The following is a 10,256-nucleotide window of genomic DNA, read 5'->3' on the forward strand; positions in this document are numbered from 1 at the left end:
CTAACCCCAGAAGCGTCTCAGTTTGTCTTCTCAAAAACTGCTCTCAGGAAGGAAGCTGCACCGACGCTTGAAGGGCCAGCGGAGGACGAATGATTACAACAGCTACGATTTATGGAGCTCCACGATACGCTCAACACTTCACGTGCATTATCTCGTTGAATCCTCACGGCAGCTCTTACCCCATTTTATAGATGAGGAAATGGAAAGCTGAGTCACGCCACTGACCTTTCTAAAGGGTTCCAAGCAGGAATGGATATGTGCATTGTGGAAGAGAGAGAGAAACTACAACATCAAGTTTACCATCGTACCCGTTGAAGAGAGAGTGAAACTCAGTACGTTCACAATGCTGTGAGACCACCCCACTATCTAGTTCCAGAATTGTCATCCCCACAAAGGAAATCCCGGTCCTGTTCATTAAGCAGTCGCTCCCTACACTCCCCTCCCTCCAGTCAGGCTCTAATGTAGCTATGGAGTTGCCTCTTCTGGAACATTTCGTCTCAATGAAATCACACAGTATGTGGCCGTTTTGCCTCTGGCTTCCCGTACTTAGCATCCTATTTTCAGGATTCATCCCTGTTGTAGCACGTAGCAGTACCTCATTTTCTTTTTACAGCTGAAGAACATCCCACTGTATGGCTAGACCACCTTTCATTTGTCCTTTCACCTGCGGATGAACACGTGTGTGCGTTTTAACAGAAAGACCTTGGTTTTCAAGGAATGAATCCCAGATGTCGGATTTCGGGCAAAACCTCAAACCGGGAGATACGAGACTTGGGAGCAGAAAATCCTTGTGGAACTTTCAAGCAACAGTTTGGAAATCACATACTCTGCGGCTAGCTGTGTGGGAGGGGCAGTAAGGCAGGAAGGTCAAGGGTACTTGCTCCCCACAGGTGTTGCTGCTTCCAAAGCACTCCTGTTGCCCAGGGAGGCTGCTTGGCAAGCTCTTGGAATCGCAGATGACATCTCAGCACTCCCCCCGCGACCCCCACTTCATTTCACTGGAGGAGAAGGGACGAAAACCTGGGTGGGGGTGGGGGTCTTAGGAGACAATAACCAGGTTTCCACAGATGGGCTGCTTGTGGAAGCATAAGCGAGGGGAGGAACCAAGATGCCCCCCTGTAACATTCTGCCCAGCCGCTGTCTGAAGTGGCGTCTTAGGTTCTCTCCAGAACACATACACACGCAGGGAGTCATGCAACTTCCGACAGTGCCGCAGAAAGGTCTTCAATCAGTCTGGTTTAAAACCTGTGGCTGGCCCAAGCTTTGTGGAGCGAAGTACTATGGTGGTTCCCAACAAGGCTTTAGGATCCGCTAGACCTGCCCGTGAACATGGCCTCTACGACCATTAGTTCTGTGAAGTTAGGCTGATGATGTCCCCTCACTCTCTTCATAAAACGGGGCAGTGGGAACCGTACCAAACCTGATGGGATTCTCATGGTCGTATGCGGAGAACACGGCCTGGTGCCTAGGGGAGGCCTTTTTTGTTTTGTTTTGTTTTGTTTTGTTTTTTAATGATTTTATTTATTTGTCAGACAGAGATCACAGGTAGGCAGAGAGACAGGCAGAGAGATAGGGGAAAGCAGGCTTCCTTTGGAGCAGAGAGCCCGATGTGGGGCTGGTCCCAGGACTCTGGGAATCATGACCTGAGCTGAAGGCAGAGGCTTTAACCCACTGAGCCAGCCATGCGCCCCACAGGGAGGCCGTTTTTAATGTCATCATTAATGGCTCTTAATGGCTGCTAGCAGCCATGTCTACTGCAATCTTATGAAGGAACAGGTTAAGGGTCAAGACTGCCAATTCTGGGTTCTTGGATAAAACGAAACCAAGAGCTCAAATGGCCCTCAAGCATATGCCATATACCCTGCAAGGGCATAGAGATGGATGGTGCCTCCTCCATCCATGTGGGACCCCTGCCACAGAGCCAGCCGAGAGCCGCAGGAGGGGGGCTGCACACTCTGCCAACCCATCATCTTATAGTAATTCCTATGGATTTTGTCCAGTTGCTAAATCTTCCGAATTTGGAGGAGGGGAAAAAAAAAATTCCCCACACAAAATTGTTCCATTTGAAGACATTTTTATTTGGATACCTGCCTGGGTCCCTGGCAGGGTGGGCCTGTCCTCTGTGGGGGCAATGGGACATTTGGGGGGAGGATGATGGCCCTGCCCTGAGGGGGTGTCACTAAGGGGTATGAGACAGCGTGACAGGTCACAGAGGGCAGCAGAGTATAAATAGGGCCGCTCAGGGGTGCAGGCTGAGAGAGTGCTTAGTCTCTCACCAAGACTTCAGTTTGTACTTCACACTACAAACTGCAAGCTCTTCTCGTTTTTTTTAGATTGAAATCCCAGCACCCACCAGCGTCCCCTCGGTCACCCTCAGATCCCCCCCACCCTGACCCCTGTCTCTGGGAGGTTCTGAGACAAAGCGGGGGCCTGTGGCCTGTGGCCTGTGGCCTGTGGGGCGCGGGGTGGATTTGGGACCCCTGCCACAGAGCCAGCCGCGTGCAGCAGGAGGGGGGCTGCACGCTCTGCCAACCCAACAGAGGTCGAGGAGGAGGAGGAGCTCCAGGGACCGGCCCCCAGACCAACGCCCACCCCTCGCCGGCCCAGCCCGATTGTGCTACCAACTCAAAAACATGGAGTCTCTGACGCCTTATCACACCGCCCACAGCGCCTCCAGGGTGGGCATGTTCAACACCGCCATGGGGAAACTCCAGCGACAACTGCGTAAGGGCGAATATGACCTGTTTAAGTACGCACCCATGCTCGAAAGCGACTTTGTGCAGGTCACCAAAAGAGGGGAAGTCGTCGACGTGCACAACCGAATCCGAATGATGACCGTGGGCATCGCATCCACCAGCCCCAGCCTCCCGCTCCCAGATGTCCTGCTGCTGGCCCGCCCGGCCACCGGCTGTGAACAGTACTCCGACCAGGGCCACGCCACCAAGGGAAAAGGCCGCAAGGCTTCCACCACCCTGGAGCTCACCAGGCTCCTTCCCTTGAAGTTTGTGAGGCTTTCTGTTCACGACCGGGAAAAACAAATGCTTCGCCTCAAATTCGCCACCGGCCGCTCCTGCTACCTGCGGCTGAGCCCCCCACTGGATGCACAGGAAGACCTCTTCCCCTACTGGGAGAGCATTATCCAGGTACTGAGGCCGCCGCCGGTGCCCACTCACAGCAGAACCGACGCCGCTCGAGCAGAGGACATGCTGGACATGCCTCTGCTGGAGGACGACGACGGCAGGAACGCAGCAGGCGCAGATGTCCAAATAATCGATCAGGACCAGGTCAGTGTCCGGAGCCTCCCCGAGGGCTCTGAGGTGGCCGGGGCCACCTCTGCAGCTTTTGCTGGCGGGGAACAGACCATCCAGGCCCCCCCAAAAACCAACAGCCTGCCCACCTTCGCTGCCCCCAACTGCCCGGGGCTCTCCAGGGAGTCGGCAGCAGGGGCCACGTCCGAGGCGGCGGCCGCCGGGGAGGCCGCGGCAGCCGCGGCAGTGGCGGCGGCAGGGACAGCAGCAGAGTTCGCAGCGGGGGAGGCCGGCAGATGCCTGGCGTTCGCCGGGCCCGGAGCTGCCGGCAAGCCTGCGGGAGAAGCCGCTCGGGACGCGTCGGAAGGCCAGCTCCTCTGGGACGCGCCGAGCTCGGCGGGCAGTGGGGAGCCGGCGGGAAGGCCGCCCCGCAAGCGCCGGGAGGAGGAGCGAGCCCCCCGCACTTCCCGCCACCGCAGGGCCGCCGACAGCCGCCGCAAGGCCCGGGGGCACAAGATCGCCCCGGCGGACTCCAGCCGCTCCTTAGGCAGCCACAGAGCCGCGCGGGAGCACAAGGAGGACAAGGGCCGCAGCAGCCCGGCGCGCGGCAGGCGCGCCCCCGACGAAGGCATCAGCCACGCCCCCAGCGCCAAGGACTCCGGGACCTCCCACAAGTCGGGGCGGAGCCTCTCCGGCGGCAGCTCGGGCTCAGGCACCAAGATGCTGGGCAGGATCCGCAGGTTCCTGAGGAACCTGAGAGTCAGCCTCACTGCCTGAGGCGCGCGGCCTCCCCACACCGCAGAGACGTGCCCATGGGGGAGAAGACTGCGGACACGAGCGGTGTGGTGTGGAGGCCATCGCCCAGGCGGCGGCGAGCAGCCAGGGCTTGGAGAGCGCAGGGAGCCGGACATCTGAGGTCATGGGGGGATGGAACTTCCTAGGCCCAGATATTGGGCCGCTGGGGGACCTCTCCCAGGAGACATTAAACAAAAATAAAATAAAAAAAATTTTAAAAAATGGCATGCTGCATTGTGTTTGAATTTCTAGGTCCTGCAGCCCAGTGGTGACCTCACAGGGGGGCTGCCACCTAAGACCCAAGGGTCCAGTCGAGGACCGCCCCCACCTCACACCCATGCTCAGAGCCAAAGCATCCTGCCTCAAGGCCTGTCTGGCTTGTTTCTCCGGGCCACAGTTGAAAGTATACTATGGCCCAGAAAGCTCCACCTCCCCCATTTCTCTAGTTTAATGAATGTTCCTAACCCCTGAAGGTCCATAGACAAAGAACAGGGACAAAGAAAGAATGGGGAGGGGGGGCTCCTCATCTTTGGGGATCTGCCAGCATCTGCCAGCAGAGGGGAGCAGCAGCCTGTGCTGGCAATATTCTCAGCTAGACTGAGAACCTGTCTATACCCAGGGTATATACCAAGGAAAGAACTTGCTAAGGCACTGAGAACGTTTATAGCAAAAAGTAGCAAAACACTGCAAGCAGCCCAAATTACTATCAGCACCACTGACAATAGAGTGGGATGTGACAGAGATAGTGTACAGCTGCATACCCCGGCCTAGCATAAACACCGATTCTGTGGCTGTCCCCTATTCCACCTGCAGAATAGTTCCAGAACAAAAATCGAAAGTACATGTGGTAAAACATTTTAAAAGTACACGTGGGACAAAACACAAGGGAACAGTACACGCAAAATTCAGGACAGTGTGAAAAGGCAAGACAAGATCATGAGGCGAAGACCGGGCTTTCAGTGCTGTTGGAAATGTTCTGTTGGGCCATCAGATCTCTGCCGTCTGAATGGTCCGCGAAATGCCGGGGCGGTTATGATGAAATTTCTGCTCCAGTCATACCAACACCTTCCCTTACGTTTTCACTCTTATGTACGCACAAAAGTGTTTGTCTTCTGTCTGGAAGGTCTGGTCTCTTTAAATTGGGTTCTGGGTTCTTGGCATAAATTACCGACGGTACATGTAATCTCTGTTTTACACATAGGAGCACTGAAAAGTGAACTTGTTCCTACGGCACAGTGGAGCCTTTGCAGAACAGTGACCCACTCCTTTATGCAAAGCATTTCCACCACTGTGTTCCCAAACTCTGCACCAAATGTGCTAGATTGAGGGGAGGGAGGGATCGAGCTGGGGGACTCTTGGTAGTGGGCCTCTGCGAGCTGGCTTTTGAATTTCGGTGAGTTCCCGGCCGTCAGCTGGTCTTCTCTCAAGAGTGCCCAGACCACCCGTGAGCGGTGTCTGGCGCCCAGACTTCCATCCCCAGCCTCTGTGTGACCTGCACTGCAGCCATAAACAGCCTGGGGTTCCAGGGACCAGTCGGGAATCTCCCTACAATCCGTTTCTCCCACCGCCACTAACTAACCTTGGGCACGGAGAAACAATTTAAAGGGGTTTGCCCTTACCAAGTCTCCCCTTCAGAGTTCAGAAAACAAATCCTTAAACTTCACGTGAGGGAGATAATCTGTTAGGTCCCAGCATCCGTGCTTGGCCCTTCAGTGGGGGAGGAGAGGAGTCTCTCCTCTTTGTGAAGGGAAGGTGGCCGTGGCCATGGGGTGGGGGCACGGAGGAGGAAGGAACGGAGCCAGGGACCCCCACACAGTCACCGTTTCCTCGGGCCGAGCAAGGTTCACAACCCCAGAATGGAGAATTATTGGAGCGAGTCCAGTTATTCTTAAAGAATACAACATGCCAAAGATTAGATACGGTTTGGCCCCGCGAGGAAAACAACCTCAGAATCATTAACCCAGGGGTGCCTGGGTGGCTCAGTGGGTTAAAGCCTCTGCCTTCAACTCACGTCATGATCCCAGGGTCCTGGGATCGAGACCCGCATCGGGCTCTCTGCTAGGCAGGGAGCCTGCTTCCTCCTCTCTCTCCGCCTGCCTCTCTGCCTACTTGTGACCTCTCTCCCTCTGTCAAATAAATAAATAAAATCTTTAGGAGAAAACAAAAGAAGAAGAAGAAGAAGAAGAATCATTAACCCAGAGCTTCAGAGAAGACTCGTTGCTATGGGGAGAGAGAATTAATAGTTGACTCGTAAGCAGCTTTTCCCTGGACTCAAGGCAGCGAAGTTACAAAAAGAGCACTTCCCATTCCTTTGACCCTCTGATTTCCACACAGGCAAGTGCAGGTAAATGCGAGTGTGGAATAAAGACATCTGCATAGCACTTGGCTGTTGAACAGCACTGAGCCCCTTAGAGCTCATTAATGATTTAAAGTTCATCTGATTGTCCCAGGTCTCCGTTTGGCAGATCAGCAAAGGGGAGGTCAGAGCATTGAAAGGACTTGCTCAAGGTGGAGGCGATGGTTCAGAGAGGGGTGAGGCAACACCTCCCACGTATCACCCACTGAGTGCTAGCTCGGCCTCCCGCGGGGAGCTGTGGCGTCGATGGGGAAAACAGGACAGGCTTGAGGAGTCATCCCAACTCTAAGTGGCAGATACAAGGAGAGACGTGCATTCAGGGCACAGGATCCATTCCGAGGAGGGGTTCCTGGGCATGGGAAGGAGTCTGAGGTCGAGGAAGGGTTCACAGAGGAATCAGCAGCTTTAAGGGCGACTAGGGCTCTGCCAGGCGGAGGAAGTATGGGGAGCTAGGGCACAGCATGGGGAGGCGCAGGTCACAGAAAAGAATGTGGGCAAAGTACAAAACCTCGAAATATCACTTGTGTTGAGCAATTACAGGCATTTCAGTACTGCTGGTTGGAGCCCAAGGGGAGAAGTGGGACGTGAGGCTGGAGAATCAGGCTGCTGGATCTTCGGGCACCTGGGGTGCTGTGTGAATGTCTGGGCCTTGGGGAGCCGTTGAAAGCCAGGGTGCACAGCTGGCGGCCAGGGGGCTGTCTGGAGACCAGCGATCCTCCAGGAAGCCAGGATTGTATTAATCCTGGCCAGAGATGAAGAAACCTAATCCTGGGTGGCGTTGGGGAAACAGAAGGGGGCAGAGTCAGGAGGTGTTGAAAAGATGGCACAGGACAATTTTCCATCCCACAGCCTGCCTGGCGGGACAGGGAGCTCATGGCATAGGTTCAGCACTCCTCTAGAGGAGGGAGAACAGACCAAAGGGGAAGTGCCCTTCCCCGCAAGGAGGAATGTCTTAAGATACAAAAGAGCTTCTAGGTGGCTAAGGGGGTAAAGCATCAGGATAAGGCAGCCAAAGGGAACTGGACAGGAGGCGACAGCTCCTTGAGCTGTTCCTTGTGCATCTGGGCAAGATGGATTCCCACAAACCCTCCTCCACTGTACAGGTAAGAGTCGCCCAGTAGAGCCCCTTGTGGCCACATCCCGGTACTACGGGCTATTGCTTGAATGGTGGGAGCCAGCACTGAGGCTAAGGGGCAGTCCCCCCCTCCCTTTGTCACATCACCATTAGCCTAATGTCAATCCCAGAGTTGAGGGGATGGGTGCGTAATGTCTCTCAACCAGGCTGCATGGCTCCCAGGGCAGGGCAATGGCAGAGTGTGGAGTGGCCACAAGACGGGTACCCTAGGAACGTGGGGGTTCCGACTCAAGGGGATAATGAGTGACCATCCAGAACAGGGGTAGGGTGGAATTAGTGTCACGGTCTCTCTGCAGCCTAGAAGTCATTCGAGAAACAGTTGTTGAGAGCTCCTACTATGGGCAAGATAATTCATGTATACACACACCTACCAGGAACGCAAATCAAAGTGCGGCGGTGGCCTTGGGTAGCGTATAGAAAGAGGCATCGTAGAGAAGGGAAGGTCTGAGCAGAGAGATGATGGAGAAAGAGGAGGACCTGGGAGCTTGGGGGTCTTGGGCGATGTTTCTAGATGACAGACAAGAACAGCGCGCCCAGGATATCGTGTGTTTAGGGGATAGGGTGGGGGAGGGTAGCGGGAAGGGGGTGAGGGTGTGTTGGGAAATGAGGCTGGAAGGGGAAATGAGACCGCGGCATAAAGCAGAGACCAGGAATGCTACATAAACCCCTGGGCCCCGTGATCTTCGTTACTGCAAATGGGACCTGTAATCCAGAAATGAAGGGCACATAGAGCTGGAATTTCCTGGAGCAGAAGAGCAAGAGAACTTACAATGTGTTACGGAAGTTCATGTTTTCCCACACTCTGTGAGTGGGTGTTTTCCCACAGGTGTGCTGAGGAAATGATACCACTCAGCTTGGGGGCACCCGGAGGACCCAGCCAGTTGGCTTTGGCTGCCGGGAGCCCCATGTGATACGCCAGTACGCCATTCCAATGTTGCCGTTTCCTGCATGTGCCGTGACCTGCACAAGCTTGGGAAAGATCTTTCTAGAAATGCCCTTGCGTGCGCACAATACAGTTGGCCTCGAGGAGCCTCGGAGAAGCACCTTCCTTGGAGGGCTGGCCTCTTTCCCCCAGTTTCTGTGGCTGCTGACCACGTCGGCCCGGTTTCTTTCTCCCACGGACATAGTCACGGCCCCAGCACCTTGCCATACGCAATTTACAGGAGATTAAAGAAGGAGAAATTAAAAGCCTCCTGTCTATTACATTTCATTTAATTTTAAAAATTAATTAAAGTTTTTCATAAAACCTTTTAGAAAGTTAAATGAGTTATTTCAAGAACTATCCTTTGCTTCGAGAGCATGCCCTTCCTCCTGTTGTTCACATTTGAGCTGGAGATAGAACATCATACGAGAAGCCCCTCCCAGGTTCTCTACCACCCGGGGAACCATTACCCTAACCTCTGACATCGGAGACTCATTTTGCTTCTTTTTCCACTTTAGGTAAATGGAATCACGTTGTATGTATTCTTTGACTCCGGGTTCTCTCCCTCAACAGCAGAGTCATGAGGTTTGTCCATGATTTTTGTGGCAACTATTCCTTCTCACAGCTATATTTCATTACAGATATATTTCATATTCGACTACTTACTGATTCATTCAGCCTTTGGTGGGTGTTCGAGTTACTTCCACTTTGGGGCTAATAAGAATAGTGCTGCTATGAACATTTATATGCAGAACTTTGGGTAAAACTATACATACATTTCTGTCAGACATATAGAAACGGAACTGAATACACACATATGTTCAGTCCCAGATGCTAATTCCACAGTGACTGTCCCATTACTTTGCGCTCCCACCAGGAATGCGTGGGCGCTCTGCTGTTTCCCATCCTCGCCAACATGTGCTGCTTCTCACCTCTTTCCTTCTAACCGATCTGCCGGGATGGGTGCCTTTTGTCCCTTTTGTCCCATAAAAACACACTTTTAAAAAAAAAAACATAGTGCGGTGACCTATAGAAAATGGTAACTTTGTGGTAATGTCCTGGACAGGCAACGTGAGAAGTTGGCCTCCCAATTGTTTTGAAATCTCACACATCTCTGAGCTCTTAAAAGTCTTGTTCATACATGTTTAAGGGTTTCCCGTTTTAAGGAAGCTTGTATTTTTAGAAGCCTCTCCTGCCATCCTTTTGCTTTATAACAAACGCCCCCCCCCCAAAACTTTGTGACCTAAAAAATGATATCTCGTAGATTGCTCTACATCAAGAATTTGGGCAGGGCTCCACTGGGAGCGGTTTCTTCTGCTCCTCATGGTAGCAAGTGAAGTGAACCAGCAGTCAGGGCTGGCGAGTCCAATCTTCACTCACGAGTCTGGTGCCTTGAGGGAGATGGCGATAAGGTGGGGTTCTCCACAGGAATGCCTACACGCGGCCTTCCTCATGGTGCTCACGGGTAGTCAGATTGGCTTCCCTCAGAGCAAATATCTCAAGATAGCCAAGTGGAAGCTGCTTCTCCCTGAGCCTCTGAAGGCACCCAACGGAACTGCTGCCACATTCTACTGGCTACAAGTGAGTCAGAAGGACAACCCCGGTTTTAGGGGAGAGAAAATGAACTTTTCCTTCTTCACAGGGCAATGACAAGACCACATTGCAGAAGCACGTGGGGGCGGCGATGGTATTGTGGCCTTCTTTGGAAAACAAGACTTGCCACTCCCTCACCTCCCCTTCTAACAATGTCCGCCAGGCCAGGATGTACCTGAGGAGCCCTGAGGTCATTGTGCCACCTCC

The 10,256-nt window shown here is 53.6% G+C and overlaps 1 protein-coding gene across 1 annotated transcript; it reads left to right on the forward strand.

Moving 5' to 3' along the window:
* Positions 1-2,257: 2,257 nt before the first annotated feature.
* Positions 2,258-4,254, forward strand: LOC131814936 (Golgi-associated RAB2 interactor protein 4-like). Its single transcript, XM_059146412.1, is given in 2 exon segments — positions 2,258-4,022; positions 4,025-4,254. Coding segments are annotated over 2 exon segments (1,554 nt in total). The 5' UTR covers positions 2,258-2,633; the 3' UTR covers positions 4,190-4,254.
* The last annotated feature ends 6,002 nt before the right edge of the window (positions 4,255-10,256 follow it).

The sequence above is a fragment of the Mustela lutreola genome, chromosome 14 (assembly GCF_030435805.1).
Source record: "Mustela lutreola isolate mMusLut2 chromosome 14, mMusLut2.pri, whole genome shotgun sequence".
Classification (NCBI taxonomy): domain Eukaryota; kingdom Metazoa; phylum Chordata; class Mammalia; order Carnivora; family Mustelidae; genus Mustela; species Mustela lutreola.